The sequence below is a fragment of the Sesamum indicum genome, linkage group LG3 (assembly GCF_000512975.1).
Source record: "Sesamum indicum cultivar Zhongzhi No. 13 linkage group LG3, S_indicum_v1.0, whole genome shotgun sequence".
Taxonomy (NCBI): domain Eukaryota; kingdom Viridiplantae; phylum Streptophyta; class Magnoliopsida; order Lamiales; family Pedaliaceae; genus Sesamum; species Sesamum indicum.
In genome coordinates, this window is record NC_026147.1 from 13384584 (window position 1) to 13406319 (window position 21736).

Sequence of the window (21736 nt, forward strand, 5' to 3'; positions counted from 1 at the left end):
GCTACTTTTCTCGACGTCAGCTCGACCTCCTCGTACGTGTACACCTCGTCCGTCGCTCCGTTGATCAGACACGGTCTCGAGCTGAATTTGGGCATGTTCTCGAAGCAGTAAGAGTGCAAGGGGAGGTGTTTTGGGATGTAGATGTCGGGGAGCTTCGATCGAAAAACGACATCATCTTGCTTGGTAACGGGCTCCATCTTCGCGTGAATAATCGATGTTGATGATGAGAACGAGTATCGGGATCAACTATGGATGTTGGAGTTGAACCTAAAGATGAATGATGAAGGAGTTGGAGTATAAATATGGGCATGGAAGGGTAGGGTTGGTGAGGGAGAGGGAGTTGATGGTCATTATGGGTTGTTCAAGGGTAGAACAGGTAATTCAGGTTTTTTTCTTGGTTCACTTGATTAGAGAATTCGTGGTGTGGTTGGTGAGAAAAGCGAGTGGGGGGGTTTGGGTGGGGTCCGGTAGGTTAGGTAAGAAAAGCGATAGCCGGTCGACGACGCCGTTTTTACCTACTACCGGTGTCAGCATCCTACGTTGTAGTACGTAGAAAAGTGGCAAGCGTCATTTGAACCCAAGATATTCGGTTCATTATGTAACTACTATAATTAACGCTAAATTACATCCACGTCCTTTAAAATTAAAAATTTTATATATTACAAGTATACTTTTTTAGGAGCTGTTTGTAAAAAAACTCTGGTGTTGAATAAGAAATGTAATTGCAATTATAAAAGATAATTATATTTTCACTCCCGACTTATAGCATATTTACGCAAATCCACTCATATATTTTAAAAAATTACACATGTATTCATAAAAAAACGTTGACATCACCATACGAACTATCCTTATTTTTGGACAATCATGGGTGATTTTTGTAATTAGAGGGGTGTGAATATAATTTTCCTAATTACAATTATAAAAGGAATGAATATATTTGTAATTTTCAACGGATAGGAAATATTTATGTAATTAGAACTAACTTCGGACAACGTTAATGTAATTTATCATATATTTAACTAATTTAAGGGTAGATTTGTAAAATGCTAAAACATAATAATTTTTATAATTGTTTTTTATTTTTCTGATTGAGTTTTAAATTGTTTAGTTATCAGTCAAATTTAAAATGAGACTGACAAGGGAAAAAAGGTAATTGTTTTATATTTAATATATGCTATAATAAGAAGTATAGACTAATTACACGCATAATATAAATACAAAAAAAAAAGGTCTAAATCCACAACTATTTCATCAGAATTTGCAGACTTTAATTAATCCTATAACTAATAGGATTCCAACACATTTGGTGGACATTAACTTCTAGGTCCACCCCCCCCCCCCTTCTCATTTTTGTTTTACTAAGGTTATTAAGGTTTATATTTCACAAAAAGTTTGAAATCATGGAATCGAATTCCATTAATGTTTTAAAAAAATTGACGAGGTGAAATTTTCTTTAAAAAATAATTAAAATTATTTCATGGTCCGTGAAAAGCATTTTATCAGTGTTAATTTATCTCGTTTTGTTAGTTTATGTGCGTTATATAGATTATAGCGTATCCCTTGGCTTGTCGAGAGAGAAACCACCAGTTGAACACTGTTGTACTGTACGATCTTGTTTTATTAATGAAACTTACATTTACCAAAAAAAAAAAAAAGCATTTTTAATCAATTCATTATAAAATCTGATGAAAACCTGATGAATGTTGACAGAATAGGTTGGTTATAATAAAAGTGTATTTATAATAATGTTGAATCTAAAAAAATATTCGTTGTAATTTGTGTTATGATTTAATCTCAAAATAATACGTATGAATCACACATTTTGCTGTGACGCTAAAATGATTTGATTAGTACATAATTTTCATTTATTTTTAACTCGGAAATGGTATTGCTTTTGACGTTTCTTTTTATCTCTTTTGAATATAAATATTTAATCAAATTGTAAACTTGGGATTGGTATTTTACCTACTACGTGAACCTGTCAACTATAATTGACTAATGGCTGGTTCTCCTAAATGCACGCTTAGATTAGAATAATTATATTTACATTCCTGATTTATGATTTATTTATAAATTATTTATATTTTTTAAAACAAGATAAATTATAATGACTTCTCCTGATGTTTGATTTAATTATGAATACCTCTTGTTATTTGAAAAATTACAAATATTTCCCCTGATATTTGATGAAATTATATAATTCTTGAATGGATGTATGAAATTATCAACTATGCCCTTATTGTATTTTTTAAAAAAAAAAACTAAAAATTTGTTAAAAAATCAGATAGAATGGATGAAAAAAAATTATCCATTTAATCAATAGAAAAATCAGAATTTTTTAAAAATAAATAAAATTATAATTCTTAATCCACAAGGGCATTTTGGTCCGTTCACTAAAAAAATAGATGAAAACTAACGGAATTGGGTAATTGTTAGACGGTCGTTGAAATCAGGGGGTATTGGTAATTTTTCAAATAACGATGGGGTATTCATAATTATGTCAAACCTTAGGCGAGGTCATTGTAATTTATCCTTTAAAAAAATTATACATACACCCACCGAAAACTTCAACATCATTTATGGAAATCACCCCTGTTTTTGAAAAATTAATCTTCCTAAAATATAAAAAACATTACACAAACCACCCATATTTTTTTATTGTCAAAGATGGTTTATACAATTGCGCAAAAAAACAACACGAGTGATTTGTGTACATCGATTATAAATCAAGAAATGTGAATGTGATTATTCCTTTAAATTAATACTCAAAGAGATTTTTTTTTATAATAGTTACTATTTATTACAGAATTGACTATATAGAATATCAAATATTAATTAAACTCATTACCAGTTTTAAATAAATATATATATTTACATCAGAGAAAAGTAAATTAAAAAAAGAAAACGTGTATCGAAGGGGACATACAACCACGTATGATATTCATGGAACTCGTAGCTAATCAACTAATTCATTTATAAAAAAAGATGAATAAAATATCCAAGAACAAATAATATAATAGATAAATTAATTACACTCAATACACACAAAAAAATAAAAAAAAATATTTATACATACGTGCAAGTCAAATTAGTTAACTCCAATTTGATGAAGCAACTCATGTGATCGAGATTTAAATGCTTGTTAGTTGATTCAATTTTGTAATGACTCCAAGAGTTGACTTCTCTATAGAATTCTATATAGCAATTATAATTATATGGGGGAAAATATAAGTTATCGCATGTAATATGAAAAATGAGTAAAAAAATCTATGTGAAAATTAAAATAGTAAATTATTTTTTGTATTTTAAAAAATAAAGCAAATCATACTCCTATCTCTAAACCACTGATAGGGAGGTAATTGCTTCATTTTTCAAACATAGGGGTAATTTGTTAATTATTTTTACAGAGGGAGTTTTTGCTCATTTCAGATATCATAAGGGGTAAATTGCATTTAATTCTAATTATATATATAGGCTAAAATGCATTTTACTCCCTTGTGTTTTGTTGAAAAAGCAAAAAGTCCTCTTATATTCTGGAAATAGGCTAAAAACCCTCATATGATTTATAAAACTCAGCAAAAAGAACTCCATCCATTAGTAATTAACAGAAGGTGTATTGCACGCACTCCTTGTGCATTTTGGGATGTTTTGTGACTGTTTTTGACCGTATATTTGGATTTTTTTTACTAAAATACTCTCATCGTATTTATACATTTCACATGTATATTTTTTTTATTTGTTTTGAGTGATTCTTTTTTTTCTTTTTGTATTTTCATCTATTAAAAATTAAAATATTTTTTAAATATATTTACTTAAAAATATAAAAAAAATTATATAAGTTTTTGAAATTTTATAAATTTAAATTGAAATATTAAATTAAATTATAATTTTATAAATATTTAAATGTGAATAATTTTTATAATTTCTAAAAACTGAAATCTGAAAATTATAATTGTTAAATCTAAAATTATTTTTAATGAATTAAAATATATTTAAATTAATTTAAGTATAATATTATAGTTATCTAAAATTCTTTTTAGTTAACTACAATATACATTTAATTATTATAATTAAAATTAACTAAAAATAATTGCGCCGCCGTCCCCTCATGTCGTGTCGCTCAGACCATGGGCATCGCCCACAGAAGGGCGATGGTGGTCTTGACGTCGCCCACAAAAGACAACGACATCCGCGGGCGGCTCCTCTCTTTCTTGTTCCCGATGTCACCAAGATTTACGGAGGAGAACGGAGGGGGTGGCGGAGGGCCGGGTGGGGGGGGCGGTGATTGGAGGGGGTAGACATTGGGGTTGGGGAGGGGATAGGGGTGGTGGGGATTATTTTTTTTTTTTAAATAATATTTTTTTATAATATATATTTTTAATCAATAAAATATCAACTCTTAATTTTCTTTTTATAAATTTAAAATTCAAAGGTTAGTATTAATTGAATAGATCTGACGTCTTTGATATAATTAATACAGATCCAACTGTTACTAAAATAAGAAATAATCTCTATTAAAAACATATGGTCATTTTGTGAAAAAAATTAATGTCATTAATTAAATTTAACAGAAATAGGCAATTGAACTACATTTAACAAAACAAAGTGGGATTTTTTTTCCTAATTTTAAAATATAAGGGGGGTTTATGCATTTAAGCCTATATATATGTCATAAACATGTGCACTGTACGATATCTTAATTAGGTCAATGATTACGGTTGATATTCTATAAACAAGTACGAAGTCATGAATTAATTTGGATCCCACCAAATATATGGGTATATGTTTCAGTTCATGTGAGTATAACATATTTTCTTTGTTCTTTTTTGTAATTTGATAATTAAATAAGATTAATGGACACTAGAAAAAAAAATTACAATTGGCTACATATAGCAATTAATTATGGTTAAATGTTATATTTTTTGTAGTGGGATATACTGATATACTGATTGATTTAATTATAATATTAATGTGATAATATAATTATCGTTTTTATAGAAAAATAAAATAAAATAGAACACGTGTACCGTAGATAATATGAAATCGCGTATGTTACATGGTCTTGTATTTATTTTAATTTTCAGTTATTATGTCTGATAGTTTTGAAATCAACAGTTTCTTATGTTCCACATATAACAACGAGGACTGAGTTTTCTTTTTTATGTTTGAAGAAACAAAAAAATAAAAGAAAAATAATTATATTTACACTTCTTGATTTATAATTTATTTATATAAATGACTCATACTTTTTTACGTAATTAGAGAAATTATTATTGGCATCAAAAGACAGGGTTAATTTTATGCAATATTATTGATATTTTTAGGGTATATATATATTTAAAAAAATCGAATGATTTACATAAATAAAGTATAGATCAAGAATTATAAATCCAATTTTTTCCTTTGTCTTCATTTACATTTAAATATTTTTATTCGATACAAATACAACTAGCGTGCTCTACTCATCCAGAACGATCGACACTCCTGCAGTTTGCAGATATTTATATATTCAGAGTCTGTCTGTCTTATTTTATTATGATGATATTTTTATTAATTACAATAAAAGATTGCCAATCAACTATTTATATTAGAACGTCCAAGAATATCATAAAATTACAAATTTTACCCCTAAAAAGAAAAAAAACGATATATGTGTCATTTTTTTTTATAATTTATATTCTGTACGGCTAGCCCTTCAACACACCCCTTGGAACAAGGGGTTGTCCCCCTGCAAGAACACAACACAATATACCAATAACCCTGTCATAAATATAGGAATTTAATAATCAGACATATTTAAATACAGCCAGCTCCCTTCTTTTCAAATTTAAATTAGACGTATATATTAAAATCGCATGAACGATTAATAGAATTAAGTTCTAATTAAATTAATTCGTAATCTAATTAAAGTACTAAACCTATTAGAGCAATAAATATTTATGTGAATTAAGTACGAAGGTGTTAAACAATGTGATTACACCACGCCAACAGCTGGATTTTCTTTTTCCTGATCCAAGCAATTTTATATTTAATTCAGAATATATATATATATATATATATGATATTTTATATCCTGATCGAAGTTGTCTTGTTTCTATTATTTATGATTATAATTATACGTAGAAAACCCTTTTCCTAAGTTGGGCTTTTGTCACTTTTCCGACATTGACTTATTTATAACAATGACAGAAATCTGAAAATGAGTAAATCAAATAATTGTTTTTCTATAAAAAAAGAATAATAATGATTAATTGTTGGAAAATATAATTTCGTGTCAGAATGCAAAACTTACAATGAGAGTTATTCTGTAACAACTCTCGGTCCAATGGTAATCATAAGAATAACCGAATCGCAAAATACACTGGTTGCTTGAAGAAAAATATACGTCTCGTATCAGTAATGTATCGAGTACAACGTAATTTTTTCTAGGATAAGACGGTTGCAATTGTTTCGGTGTAGCATTATATTAAAGAATACATCGATCAAATATTCAGAAGCTTATTCTGAAATTTAAACCCAAATCTTCGAAAAATTGAGAGAGAGCTCCAAGAGCATTAAAGAGAGAGAGATAACTCAAGAGTGTGATCGTACTTTTTAGTGGTGTGTATAAAATGGTAGCACACAAGTCTATTTATAGGCATAGATAATCAACTGCCATTTAACACCCTCTTAATGTAGCAGATGTAACAGCAGTTTCAATTCTGCCGTTATGTTAATGCAGGTGTAATATCTTACAGTTTCAATTCTGCCATTATGGCATTGAAACTCTGCTGAAATCGAGAACTATTAAAAAAAATACAGTTTGCTTATGAAAATTCAAAATTTAAACTGTTCCAAATGTTTTTGCTACAAAAAGAGATATATCCTAAGATATTCATCCAAACAACTAGAGCTCAAGGCTACACCAGCGATGCACGTGTAGGACACCTCCATGTTCACTGTTAGAAATTCAGAAAAACATTCACTCTAGTCTCCATAGCATTTCAAACATAACGCTTCAAACACAATTTTGGACTTGAATTTAATATAAGGAGTTTATTGTTTCAATAAATTTTCTATGTGGGACTAGAAGATATAATTCTATCACACTCAACCCCCCTCCCCCCAACACTTTATATTCTTATTAATTCATTTATTTTTCCCATCATTCTTCTATGTTGGATAAGTCACTCCTTCTGATTTTCTCAACCTAATTTATAATTTTTTTCATGTGATTTAACAAATCACAATATTATTATTTTTCTAAGGCTACGAATAATATTTGGTATATATTATTATATATCATTAACAAAATGAGAAAGTTTAGTCCATTAATGAATTTTGCATGTGTAAATATTTACATAATATTTTCTTCAAAACCAGCGTCAACATATTTTATCCTGAGAAAATAAAAAAAAAATCAAAAGAGAAAAATATGGTAAATTATAATCTTGTTCTTTTATTTTCTTTGATATTGCAGATCTAAAAAATTAAGGATTAAATTAATTTATGCTCCTTGTTCTATAAATTTGGTGCCAGAAACACCCTATTATTATTAAAATTATTGTTATAGAAAACAAGACAATGTATTTTTAAGGTGATCTTAGGGTGATTGCTACTCCAAACAAACGTCATACATCTCGATTATCCAAGAATGATCTTACAAGACACAACACAGTCATAACTACACTGGGAAGGTCTCGGTTATAGGCATAGCGGTTCTATGCTCAAGTCAGTAGGTTACAGGAGATGATAATGAAGGTTAGAGGAATATTAGGATATCAAAAATTGTACATATAGCATATATGGAAGACAACTATTTACAGAATTAGTCTAATTGTACAATTTTATGTGAACTATAGACACATAAATGATCTAATTGTCAGAATAAGTTTATAAATATTAAAGTTGATACACCTTCAAACTCAGATCATAAGGACTTTAAATTAAAAATATAAATTCAGAATTTATCTGTAAATTAAAGATTTTTATTAGGAAGGTCGTAAAGAGAAGAGCCTCCTCAAGATATCACCGGCTCACATCAGAACCCATTAAATACCTTCCCTATTTTGATTTATTAGTATGTTATCACAATACTATTTAATAACACGTTGTTTAATTGTTCATTTGTTGAAAAGAGTTCAATATCGAATTTTTGAATATTCTGATTTTACAAGGGCCAATATGATATATAACCTATATAATATGGCTATATTATACTTTTAGTCTTATAAGATAAGAATTTGATAATTTTCATCTTTTGTTTTACGAAATTTTTAAAACAGTCCTAAAAATTGAAAAAACTCAATACATATAGTCCTGTATTTTACGAGATTTTCAAAATGGTTTGAAAATTAAAAAAACTCGATATATTAGTCCCATAAATCCCATAAAGCAAAGGACTAATGTGCCGAATTTTTTCAAAGATCATTTTAGAGATCTCACAGAATAGAGGGCTAAAAATATCGAATTTCACGTAGTATGAGATTAAAAGTGTAATTTTTTCCTGTAAATAGGTAGTAAAATGAATTTAATTACTTTTTAGTAAGTCATAAAGATTTTTTGTTCCACTATTTCAAAATTAGGTGAAAACTCGCAGATTTTAATTAATAATAGGAGGAAATATTTTTCTACAATATCCATAGTATTAGGGGCCAAAATGATATTAACCCAAAAATTAAACTCAAATTTCATTTTGTTTGGTGTAATGCATAAACCCTAATTCCAGCTAGAGTATTAAGAGTTGTTTGACCCTGACCCAAGCCCACAATTTCTTACGTATTTCTTCTTCATAAATTTATGTTTATTTCAGCATAGTATATACACTATAAGGGCATTAATTAAGATATTATTTCATGTAATATAACATATGGAGTTTCTCTTTCTTCTTTTATTTTTGAAACCAACAATTGTTTTCAATTTTAATTTTAAATATAATTTTATGAAATCAAACTTTACCCAAAATATAAAGACTGCATCTCTGTGTGTGCATATTATAGGCTCCCAGTGGTTGGCTTATAATGTTGGATTCCGCGTGGAGCTTGGAGTTAATTTATAGTATGATGGTGGAATTACAGTGATCAAGTTGGACAAATCTAATTTCGATCAGATTCAGACATATTTGAATTATGTGATTGATTCAGTTCAATCAAGACCTGATTTAAATAAGAAAATATATAGTTCGCAGTGTTAAATGTGCACATCATGAACAGACGGTAGCTGGGCTATAATGCTGAAATCAGTGGAGACTAGAGTTAATTCCTAATATGTTGGTGGAACTGTACTGATCAAATTGGATATTTAATTCTAACTCGAACCCAATTTGGCTAGATCCAAACAATCACATTGTGATATGGTTCGATTTGATCAATGTATATAAAAAATTTTGAGTACATAAGTAATGGTGTAAGCAATGTATTTCGATTTAATTAGCTAAGCATATTATTTAATTTCCAACACACACACATATATATATATATATATATATATATGCTATTTAATGAAAACTTAGTCCATTATATCTAAGTAAGAAAAATTGGTAGTAAGTTGAAGGTTGGTGTATGTTGGGTTGCCAAAAGAGACCACACCCTCCTCACTTCCCACCTCTTTTCCTACAACGTTTGCAGCACCAACCACGTTAGAATGAGACAACTTTGGACACGATTGGTATTTGTTGTTGTATAGCATGTGCCAAGATTCAAACTATGTTCACAAAATAGACGGCGACGGCGACGAATATACTTCCCAAATCAATCAAGTATTCAACCTAAATTTCTCCAAAATGAAAACTTACCTATCGATAGTACCGCATTGGAAGGTTCTATTTATAGTTTTTTCATGTCGCCGTGAGAGTATTAAATGCGATAAAAAAAACCCGACATTTAATTGGGGGCTATATATTTATAGTAATGGCTGAATCGTATAACCCACATGAATTATTGATTCAAGAATAATCAAATCGTTATGGAGATTGATGACGTCATTTCATATGTCGAGTTGATCTACTGACCTGAGTAAAAAGTATACGAACCTTAAGAATGTCTGACTATTTACAAGTCATAGCGGTGTTTTAACTATTTTATCATAGTTCGAGTGCGGTGCCCATGTAAAGTCTATAGCATGCAATTATCTAGAAATACCATAAAAGATAATATTAGTATTATTAGTGAGAAATATTATGAATAACGTTATCCTTATAGATAAAATAGTCATACATTATAGTGACAACGTAGTATAATGAAAAATAATTATTTATTATTATATATGCACCTTAATTGCCTCTAATATAACTTTATACAAAAGTTTTTATCATTAATTCCCATTAATAAAAACTTTTATAAAATAATAATTACTATTGAAACAATATAATTTTATTATGACAATCTAAAAATTCTTGTCACTAAAATTATATTAAATCAAACATTTACTTTAAGCGTTTATTCGCTTATTGTTGAAAATAAGCTGATAAGAGTGTTTTTATTTTATAGTTTCTAATTTTGAATTGCTTAAAGATTATTTAAAGTTAAAAGCTATAATTACCTTGTAACTTTAAATTTTTTTATTTTTAAATTTTATTCGCAAAATACTCGTTTTTCTACTCTTTTAATTTAAATTTTTTTCTATAATTTATTTTGATTATAAAGAGTAGAAGTTATTGTAAACACCGTAATAGTATGTATTGGAGAATAGCAGTTTATTCCAAACTGGGCCTATTAGTTCATCCGGTCCAATTGGAGTCTGGAATTTGAAACCAATATATGAGAAAAATTGGATTGAATTTTGGACCTAAACGTTGTTATGTAATTGTGCAAGTCAAGATCAAAAGCGTATCCCATAAATAACTGGCCTCATGAAAATAAAAAAATTTAGCTCAAATTATAAATTAGGACCATGGTTGATGGATTATTCTATAGTTTTATTTAATTATAAATATCGATGCACTCATGACATAATGACGTGCCATAATTTTATTTAAAAGAATTAAGAAAAAAAAAATTGCAACATTATAAAATTATTTAAATTTATTATACTATAAGATGATGCAATTTTATTTCAACAAAGAAGACGTAACTTAGGGTACATGGAAATATGTATATGTACGATGAACATACTAGCAACGAATTAAAGAATTCGTTGCATTATTGATTGAGTTCAATTAAACCAGTTAATTGTATCGAAACCCTTTCCGGACCCTTGAGGAACATCTTCCATCACCTTCTCCTGCCCTTTAGGGTAATAGATTCCGGTTCGATCGTCTGGGACCCACCAAGTCGCGTCGCCATTTCCTGTGGCGACAGTCGCCTTATGCTTCATTTCATCCCCGTTCAACTTCATTGTATCGCTCACCATATCCGGAGACCCACTCTTCCTATGGTAGGCTTTCCTCAGGATTGGCCTACGACAAAAACGAACATAGATAGGGGTAATTTAGTTATTTTATTCTTCTTATTAGTGCATGAGATATCAAAATACGAAATAAGTTTCTATTGTAAGTGATAATGTTAATATTATCACCTATACATTTCGTCAAGAAAATCTGCAATTTACATACCACAAATTAGTCTTTTTATGATTTTTGTCTCATTACTACATTGCATCCCATGACTCCAAAAAAATTATAAAGCTTTAATCTCAAGCCTTAATCCTGTTAAATTTTCTGACCGGAACAACCTTAATGCCCTGAAGACTTAATGATGCATATTTCATGCACATGCTATTTTTATCAGAAATTTAATAAAATTAAGGCCTGAGACTAAAATTATATGATGCAATGCAGCAAATTAAAAAATAATGGGTCCAGAATCTCAAAAACACTAATTTATCGAACATAACATACAATTCCTTTCATTTTGTCAATAATATTATATTTTCTAGCAGTCGACCCAAACTTTGACCATATAGCAATCAACCACTTTGATTTCGTCTTTATTGTCAGAAAGAAAGCTATATTATTAGGCTTTCGACTCGGAACAATCACATTGTCATATATGTAAAATATTGAAATAAATTTATATCCATATCAGACAAGCATTTTTTTAAAAAATAAAATCACTTATTATTCAATTACATTTTATTGATATACATGAAAAAATGGTAGCTGAACTTTGTAGGTATGTAATTGAACTTTGTCTACCAAGAAACTTAAAAGTTACAATAATTCTTAAGATGTAAATTGTTAGTAAATAATTATTTCCAAGTATGTTAAATGTCCAACATATATAGAAGTTTTTTTTTTTAAATATATCACTAAATAGGTATAATTAATGGTAAATTACATCAGCACTCACTGAATTAATTAGGTCTATTAATGACACAAATACCCTCTATATTTTACAAAATTATAAGTACACTTCTTGAAATTATAACTGTAATTTACATAACCACATTCTTAAGAAAACAACTAATACAACAGCCATTTGAGTTGCATTACATCAACAGTATCTCGAGGTCTAAACTTGTAATTCACACTGAACAGGATGTATTCGTATAATTAGACCTAACCTCAAAATTGTATGTAATCAGCCTTATCCCTAAAAAAAAAAAAAAAACTACAAATAAGTTAAAGCTTCTTTTTTTTTTTTTTTCTTAATCTTGAAATGCACAATGAGAAAAATAAAATAAATTATTTCTCCATTCGAAATTACATAATCCCGAGCTCTAACCGAAACATTAGAAAAAATGAGAAAACGTTTTCCTTAAAACGCAAACAAATTGGATAGAGTAAATAACACGTACGTTGTCGTTAGAAAATAATTTAACGATCGACATGTGAATGTAATATATAAATATACACTAAAAATATGCATATAGGGAATATAAATTGACTAAGCTTATATAGAAAATAAAACTTACTTAAAATACATAGAATTCATGGTTTGTGCTCCTCTACCAGCTGCTGCAGATGCCATTTCTCTTCTCTTTTGCTCTCCCTCTCTCAAAAATGCCCAATGTGTGACTGAATCAAATTGTGACCCCCATACCCCTCAATTTATATTGAAGTTAATCAAACAATAGCCATAAGGACAATTTAGTTTCCCAAGAAAATTTTAAAAGAAAAAGAGAGGGTGAGGATCATGTTTGGATCAGATGATGGGCTTTTTCATTTTTTTTATTTTTATTTATTTCCTTTTCTTGATTTGTTTGGATTTTAGTTGAAATTCATAACCAAACAGTTCCTTGCTGATGGGAGGGCACAGCTGATAATATTTTAATTTTTTTGCCCTTTTTGAGAGGAAGAAGACAAAGTTTAAATGGAGGTATGGGCTTTATTTATGGGCTGTTGGATATGCCCTCCACTAGTTGAATTACATTTTGGGCCAAGGGCAATTCTGTAAATAAATATACAATCACGTCCTAATAAATCGATTACAATCATATAATAATTTTAATATCCAACAACTATAGCAATTAGTATACTACTCAATGATATGAAGTATTTATACTTAATTAATGACTACGAATAAAGTAGAAAGATAGCTATTATTAAATCAGAACATAATATTTATTGACATCGACTTTTTTTAAAATAAATTATCTTAAAGTTCATAATGCAAATAATAAATTTGCAATAAGCACGTACGAAATTTGAGTTTTATGCATTTTTATCAAATTGATTCAAGATCAAATATAATTTTTTTTTTGGATTGATCAATCGAGCTCATACATGTTTAAATTGGCTCATCAAGATGGTCCATAGAACCCACAGGTGACAGGAGTGTATTTTTTGTTAATTTTAAGTGATATTTTGCTTTCTTTTGTGGTCAAAGTGCTCCTAATCAAGTATCATATTGCAGCATTAGCCTATAACGAATTGATGAAATAAAAAAGGAAAAAAATAAGCCAAAATCAACATGCGAACAGATTAGAAAGAAGAGTTAGGTGTGCCCACACCTAACTCTGCAGGAATATGGCTGCAAAAGGAAGGTCCAAGACTCAATTTTTGGAAAGATTTGAAGCTGATTGGGATAACATTTTGATGATTGGAAGCCAATTTTGTTGGAGGAATTCATTTAGAACAATAGTTTTATTTCTTTTAGCCTTTTAGTTTAATTAAGAATTTACCTTTTTTACTTCTAGTAGAATTAGGTAACTAGTTAGTATATATATGTGATGTAATTCACAATATAGATATCTTTTGATCTTTTGATCTCTTATCTTTGGGGGATTTTCTTTGCGTTTTTTTCTATAATATTTCTCTTTTCTTTTATTTATTCTCTCATTAGCATGCTAGACTAGTTCTTTTAATTTCGGGTGAAGGCTTGGTAAATGCTTAATTCTAATGAGTTATGAAAATCTAATTTATGCTTTCTATTTTCATTCATATGGGTATTTGTGTTGTTCTTTATAGTTTTATTACAAATAATCCTGATTTATGAATGATAGTTACCGTTATTCATTGTCAAGAATATTTGCCTAACCAATTGAACTTGCAAATCCGTAATTGTTTGTTTAGTTAAAAAACTAGTGGTAACGCAACATAATTGATTATATAGATATTTTCGATTATGTTTTGGGGAATGCACAGTCTAACTTAAATGAATCATCGTAGGAATTTATTGACTGGAATTGGGTCTTTCTAGTTCTTAATGTTGTCGGTAAATTAAATCTTGAAAACGTTCCCAAAGTTGTTTACTAATTGGGGATTTAGTTGACGGAAGTTTCTTGACTATCGACAAGGTAAGAAAAGATGAGGTTGCTAATGACCATAACCAATTTATCTATTATGAATTATTGTCATATTTGCATCTATGATCAACCGTGGAATTGAGCATGATCATGTCTTTAATTGGAATGTTTCCTCATATTTACCCCCCTTTTAAGTGTTTTATTCTAGTTAATTTTAGATGTAGTAAAAATCCCTTTTTTTACTTCCGCTCTTAAAGGAATTAATTTGAAATCAATCTTTGTGGATTCGGCCCTATTCACTACTTTCGCAAATTCTAGTAAAAGAATAATTTTGATGAACTCAACACTCATCAATAGGGTTCAAGTCCACTGAATGCAAGACAAAACCCTAGCCCATGTCTATAAAAAAGAGCTTCTAAGACTTGATTACATACACCTACACGCATACAATAAGATATAGCATTAAGTCCAAAACTTTTGACCATGACGAAGTGGTACAATCGTAAGATTCCTTATCTTTTCTTGATTACAAACTTTCAATGTCGTAATGCTAAGTTTCAAGGTGACCCGTAATCTGCATCCATAAATATGAAAGAGATTACATATCTACATTCAAAAATAAATTTTTAGAATCGTAGTTTGTGAGAAAAATCAGGGCATAGTTTTCATTTTCAGGAATTGTAACATTTTCATTTAAATTTATTTATCCATATTTTTTCAATCTTGTAACTAAGTTTTGCAAATTCGAAATTTGTGCAAAAAAAAAAAAAAAATTAAGCTTGAGGTGTTGTGTATGATGATCAAATGCAAGTGAACTTTTACCATTCAATTTCTAATTGAGTATTTAATTAATTTATTTTTCACCCCTTACTTATTCCTCGACATAAATACAAAATGTAACGATCAATTATGATTCTTTAAATTGCCAATAAGGTCTTACTCGAACGGTATAGTTGAAACTTCATAACCAAAAAATTGCTGGTTAGAGTCTTATAAATATGATTGTTTATCCGCTTTTAGCTTTCTATAGTGATTTCTTAGTTTTTTTATTTCTTCTTGACATATTTGTTGATTTAGAATTATCTTATATGTAGAATTACTATTTAAATTTAAATATATTAAATGACGTAATGAAAGCATCCTATCAAAATTAAATCAAGATTTAAATCTTATTCTACTTCTCTATCATTTATAGTGTGGAATAAAGTAATACTAATTATCCAAATCTTTAAAGTAAAAAAGGTCCTATGTGTTATTTACGCATTTATTTTAATTCTTAGGGATGTTCCATAACTACTTAAAATAAGTGCTTATCATTTTTCTATCGAAATTAAAGTGAAAATAGTGTTTTTTATTTATAAAATTTTGCTTTTAAATTGTTTAAATTAAGTCAAAAGGTTCCTACTATCTTCTACAACTTATTGGTAAACTTGCAAATATTAAATTATTTTTTTCAAACATTCAAACTTCAATTTTTTTTTCCTTTTTTATTTTTATTTTTAGATATCTCAATTTTCAATACTGCTTAATATATACTTTTTTTATAATTTATTTCCGCCACAAAAATAAAAGTTATTGCAGGCACCGAAATTTAGAAGTTTTTCCAATTTCAGACGCAACAATTGGACTTAATTATGCCCACTTGCACCAATTTTACGTGGAAAACTCAGTTGAACACGATTGTAGACATAGTTCGATATTCCTACGATACGTAAGTCTGTCTGTTTCCTAATTTCTTATATATAAATAGACTGTTTCGATTAATTTAAAACTATGAATAAAAAACATAGTATATGGTAAAAAAAAAAAAAAACCCACAACTTTTTTAGGGTGAATTGCACTTCACCCCCTGAAAAAACATATTTTTACATATGCAAGTTATTATTTTCACTGCAATTTCGATATTTCTAGAAGGAAAATCATTGGTAGGAACCCCACTAACCAAGAAATCCCGAAGCCATTCGATGTACTCCACAACTTGGAGATGGGGTTGATTTGTCATCCACACAATCTCATGAGTTTTGTTAACATGAATTGAACATAAAAAATATTATATTCATATATTTCGAATCGCACAACCAACATGATTTAATTTTATTATCAGTACAGTGGTCTAACAGTTGAGTTTCTTCATTCTTCACTTGAATATATTCTTGACAGAAACCAAAAAAAAAATGATCAAGTGTTGGATATGACATTAGGTTGTGCAGAATATTCATTTTTGACAAAATGATGGGATGGGATGGGATAAAGTGGAGGCTTATTCCTCTTCCCAAAGCCTGTGGACTATATAAATCTCCGTCATGGCCTCCTTATCCTCTTCTTTTGCATCATCATTCCTAAGCATATTCTAAACAAAAATGTGCTGCCAAATGAGGTAAGAAATCAAAATACAATGTGCAGCCTTATCTTTTGCGTCCATCACTATTCATTCACTGCACTTTGTGTAGATGAGAATTTTTAGCCACTCATTCCTCCCCTCTACTTTGATATTTTATAGTTTTGAAAGTTTCAACTCCAATCACCATCATGAAGGTGCCAACACAATTAAGAAATTGAACTCAATAATTGAAAATCATTCGTTCTTACCGATTGACGTGCCAACACAATTAAGCAATTGAACCCAATAATTGAAAATCATTCGTTCTTACCGGTTGTGCCAACAAGTGTTGGCCTGGTCATTTGCATACAAGAACTTCCTTTTACATAAACCATGTCACATACAGTGGACTCCACGAAAGAAACCAGCAATGGTATGAAGGAAGGGAGCACAGAGTCTAGTGGAGTTCCATTTGGAATTCCTCTTACCTGTAATGGTGAAATGTCAATTTGGAGTCTCAAATTAGTAGCTTCTGTAAGAGATGTTTGTTTTGATTGTCAACTTTTTGCTTTTCTGAGGCATTGCACCACAAGTAATAAGGCACAATTGCAGGATATTTCGAAAAATGGATCTTCCATTTGTGATGAGAATGTCACTTTTAGAACTTAATCTGGCCATGTTGAGTAGCAACTTTTCAGATATCATTACAACGACAATGCTGATAAACAAGTATGCTTGGAAGCATCCTTCTCGCTGTTGACAGCGATCTTTTTAGATAAAGAGTTTCTTAGAATATGCAGAAAGATGCATCCTTGAACAGAAGGTTTTACTAACGGCAATCTTCCGCAGATGTATCAAAAACTCCCTTCCTCTGTGCTCGGTGTCCTCAAGAAGTACCGCAGACTATTTGCAAGAACCTGCCGTGTTTTACAAGTCTAGTCAAAAACTGATTCGACAAAGCATGATGTAATAGACTATGACTGGTAAATTCTTGGGTGATGAAGTGGTGTACCAGTTGAAGAGGCTTGATGATGGCTTTGCCCTTGTAGCTTACATGAAATTTTGCCTTAGCCAACAGGCCCTGCATGCGAAAAAGAAATGTTTTCAAGCAACAAAATTAAGCTGCTCTACAATTTAATGAGACCCAAGAAATAGGCGGAGGTAGTGAATCGTATGAAGCCAATCTTTACCTCAGTATCAAATTCTCCTGATTTAACAGCAATATTTATGTCAGTTATGATCTTTACAAGATCCACAAGTAATCCAGGACGATCAGCCGTCTCTACGACGAGCAGGCTGCAAAAATTGAAAAATTGTGTTTCAAGATTCAACCCTTTAACAAGCGAGTTCCAAAGAGGATTGAGCTATCAACTCACGAGAGCACTGATTTTCTCAAATTATTCGCTTTACCTTTGTTCAGGACTGTCGTCATAGACATGGATATGTGTGGCTACACCCACATCTACCTGCATTAAACGTGTGAATGACTAACAAGTGAATAACATGGAATTTAAAAATGCATTTTTGTATCATGGTCTGAACTTACCCTATAACATTAATTTAGCATCAATTTGATATTATACGAATACAAATCAGTCACATTAAGGTGGGAATAACTGATAGATTGGCTTGGATTTCCATTTTGTTGCCTACAAGGTTGTATGAGCCATTCCATAATTTTATTTGTACTCCTTATGAGCTAAGCTTTTAGTCAATGAACTTTAATGTTTAAAGCTAGATTTGTTTACTGAATGAAGCAATGGGATCATACCTTTTCACTTGGTGGTGTCGCGCCAAATGCAGCCCCCATAGCTAACTGAGAACTTGACTCCTGAAAAATTAATCAACATCTTTTAAGGCAGATAAACCCGCTGAAAGAGGTATCACATCAGTGATTACACAACTCCAAAGGACTTAGATAGGAAGAATACCGGGTGATACTCGAGCAGATTGTTGATAATTGTCAAACGAATTGCCTCGAGCAACTCTGGTTCGTCAACCTTCCTCCCTGTTGAACTGGAGACCAGCGCATGCAGTAACAAAAATTACAGAGAAACAGCTTAATATGGTGCGAATGATACTTAGATTATAAATTTCGAAATAAGAAAAATCATGTATAAGACAAAAGTTCCTCATCAGGTTTGAAGCATGGCCTCAAAATAAATAGTTCCAAGTTCTCTATGGCATTATTTCTTCACTATTGACATGACTACTAATTGAACAATAATAATGGTTAAGTTATAACAAGTTTCTTCTATTCTTGACAAGCAAGAGCTTCGGGAGAGAAGTTGAGAAAATATGACTTTGATGCTTGTAATCATGTACTCTAAACACGGGAATGTTCATGAAAATAAGGACAGAGAAATGACAAGAACCAAAATTCAACTATTCATGATAAACTGCCTTTGATGACCAAAGTTCATTGATGAAGTTCTATCTGAAACCTTCCTTAGCATGCGACAAAGAGACTTCGCAATGATTCTGAATATTGCTTTCATATACCAAACTTCCTCGATACACATTTTAGCAGAGAAGCACAATATTGTAAATCAAACAGAATGCCTAAATTAGTAAACAACAGCTCAGAAATGTAGAAAGTAGCATAAGCAGGAACTTACGCTTTAGTGATAGCAAACTTGTTGTGTTTGCCAGAAGAATCGAGATATACATTTGCCTTGACTACGTTCAGGCCAAGACTTTTAAGAGCATTCATCTGAAATGGATTACCAGCAATCTTTAAATGATCACTGAATTTCTTTAGCATATTAGCGCAGATAATCTAACATTAGATCTTTCTTGACTCCAGCTACTGAAAAGTCTCAGTATTTGGAAACAAGAAATGAGAATTTGAAACTAGATAGAGAAGTGTCATACTGTGTCGAGGAGAGCCCCAAGTCGGTCCCCAAAGGTGATTTCGACAATAGTGGCATCTGGATCTGAATCTTGATCTATTATAACAATAGGCGTCGGAACTGCATCAGTCTCCTGACTACTTCCATTCTGTTCCAAATTCCAGCGATGAAAGGTAAAATTAGGAGTAACAAAGTGATTTGAATTGGAAAGAAAAGCATTATTCGACATTTGCTACCTCCACAGCTGGAGTTGGTGATGCTTTTGATATAAATGTACTCGTTGAAGATGATAAGCTGACACGTAGAAATAGCAGAACATAAAACGACAATCAAGTAACATGTACTTGAACAAAAAACCAAATAACCGGTGAAATTTACATTCACGCGTAAACAAAAATCAGCAAACTGTACTTCTACAGTTGATTGCGCCGACCGAACTTACTCAGTTCAACGAATAATTCAGCCAGCCAGAGATTAAGCTCCAGTTGGAGGAACTACATTAGGTATCTAACATCAGCATTTGGATACGCCGCAATATAGCAAAAAGTCAACTATCCATGGACACTGGAAGTATTGGTTACTATGCAACTTGAATTAATGTGGTTTTATACAGAATAAATTGAAAATTCCTATTAGCCAAACACAATAAAATCTTGTGCAAGATCTTGAAATGTGTTTATCATCAAAAGTGTACTAATTATGTCACCTGTGAACACACGTTAGTTTCAGCTATTACATCTAACCTAAGAACTGAAACTAATCAAACCAATTTCAAACAATGAAAGAGCGTAACAGAAATGAAGCTCATATGCAATATAGTGCACTTTGGGATTAAAGACATGAGGTGAGTAAACTCAAATCTTCAAGAGGGTCCAAATCTAATCGAATATTTTACATAGTAACATTAATACATCATCTCGTAGCAAGCATTGGTCAAATACATCAACACCCATATACATATACACTCAACAGATAAATGAATTAGAAATTAGAAAAAAAAAAAAAAAACAGAGAGAGAGAGACAGATAAATGAATTACCTCCTCCTGGGAATGATGCATGGCAGCTGAACTGGATCCAAGCCAAAAGAGCATATGAAAGTAGTTGCCCTTGAACTGGGTTGCTTCTCCATTGCTTTCAAGTTGCCATAGAGCCCAAAATTACTCCCACTGGAAGCCATAGCAACAGCCATTTTTTGAATTCTATGTTAACAAAAAATCTGCTGCTTCAATAAAAATGTAGAAAAAATTCAAAAAATTCCAGCAAAAGCTTCAATTTTGATAAATGGGATTCTTTTCCAACTCAAAGGGATTCTTCATTAACCACTGTTAGAAGAAAAAGTTGAAGAAAAATGGGGAAATAAGGAGGTGGGAATTATGGGAAAAGCAGATAGTGAATTTGTGGGTACTAGAGGAAAAGGATTTGGCTTCAAGGAAAGCAGCTGTTTTTTTTGTAGTTGTGGTTAATGTTTTTGTTCTAGTAGTATCCGCCATTTCTCATGGAATCAACTCTCAACCTGTCTTTATAGCGTGCTGTCTGTGTGATATTTATATCGCACCTTAAATATTCACACAAAAAGATAAAGAATTTATGGGCCTCTTTGTTTTCTTTCTTTTCTTGTCTTTGCTAAAAAGCTTAGCCTCAAAAAATGAATCTACCAGCTTATCCATCCATAGAGCCAAAAATTTAATCTTTATGCGAACCCAGTGAGCAAGAATATCAAAAGTAAAAGAAGAGAGGTTGGGGAACGGACGATGGAGTCTTCAGTTTTTATCTGAAAATGAAAATCCAATGGCCCTGCTTGGTTTACCATCTCATCTCATTTTTCAATAGCGACATTACTGGTTAAAAATTGACACATTTGGCTCTTTTTATAGTATCCCACCTGGAAATGCTGGAAGCACCTGTATTGATGAACTTTCGGGCCCAAAGGTTAACTAGAAACGGGCCAAGACCCAA

At 30.6% G+C, this 21736-nt stretch overlaps 3 protein-coding genes across 3 annotated transcripts in view; all 3 read right to left on the reverse strand.

The window, feature by feature from the left end:
- Positions 1–280, reverse strand: part of LOC105158263 (4-coumarate--CoA ligase 1) — a 4571-nt gene extending 4291 nt beyond the window's left edge. Inside the window, 1 exon segment of the mRNA XM_011074951.2 lies at positions 1–280. Within this exon segment, the coding sequence (XP_011073253.1) occupies positions 1–197 (197 nt within the window). The 5' untranslated portion in view covers positions 198–280.
- Positions 10994–12953, reverse strand: LOC105158508. Its single transcript, XM_011075292.2, has 2 exons — positions 12835–12953; positions 10994–11377 (listed from the first exon to the last, which is right to left on the reverse strand). Exons 1-2 carry the CDS (start codon positions 12888–12890, stop codon positions 11134–11136), a joined length of 300 nt encoding a protein of 99 aa, XP_011073594.1. The 5' UTR covers positions 12891–12953; the 3' UTR covers positions 10994–11133.
- On the reverse strand, positions 17542–21424 carry LOC105158264 (ACT domain-containing protein ACR11-like). The gene is made up of 10 exons (XM_011074952.2): positions 20818–21424; positions 20016–20073; positions 19802–19927; positions 19546–19640; positions 18859–18943; positions 18699–18758; positions 18338–18393; positions 18118–18223; positions 17940–18008; positions 17542–17844 (listed from the first exon to the last, which is right to left on the reverse strand). The coding sequence occupies exons 1-10, from the start codon at positions 20967–20969 to the stop codon at positions 17782–17784; spliced, it is 870 nt and encodes a 289-aa protein (XP_011073254.1). The 5' UTR covers positions 20970–21424; the 3' UTR covers positions 17542–17781.

Bases quoted from the DNA above. Each gene is read 5' to 3' on its own strand.
- LOC105158508 (XM_011075292.2), bottom strand. From the start codon at position 12,890: ATGGCATCTGCAGCAGCTGGTAGAGGAGCACAAACCATGAATTCTATG. The intron at 11,378-12,834 runs GTAAGTTTTATT...TTTTTGTCGTAG, and splicing joins ATGAATTCTATGTATTTTAA to GCCAATCCTGAGGAAAGCCT.
- LOC105158264 (XM_011074952.2), bottom strand. From the start codon at position 20,969: ATGGCTGTTGCTATGGCTTCCAGTGGGAGTAATTTTGGGCTCTATGGC. The intron at 18,759-18,858 runs GTATTCTTCCTA...TTAATTTTTCAG, and splicing joins ATCTGCTCGAGTATCACCCG to GAGTCAAGTTCTCAGTTAGC. The intron at 18,394-18,698 runs GTATGATCCCAT...CGTTTAATGCAG, and splicing joins CGACACCACCAAGTGAAAAG to GTAGATGTGGGTGTAGCCAC.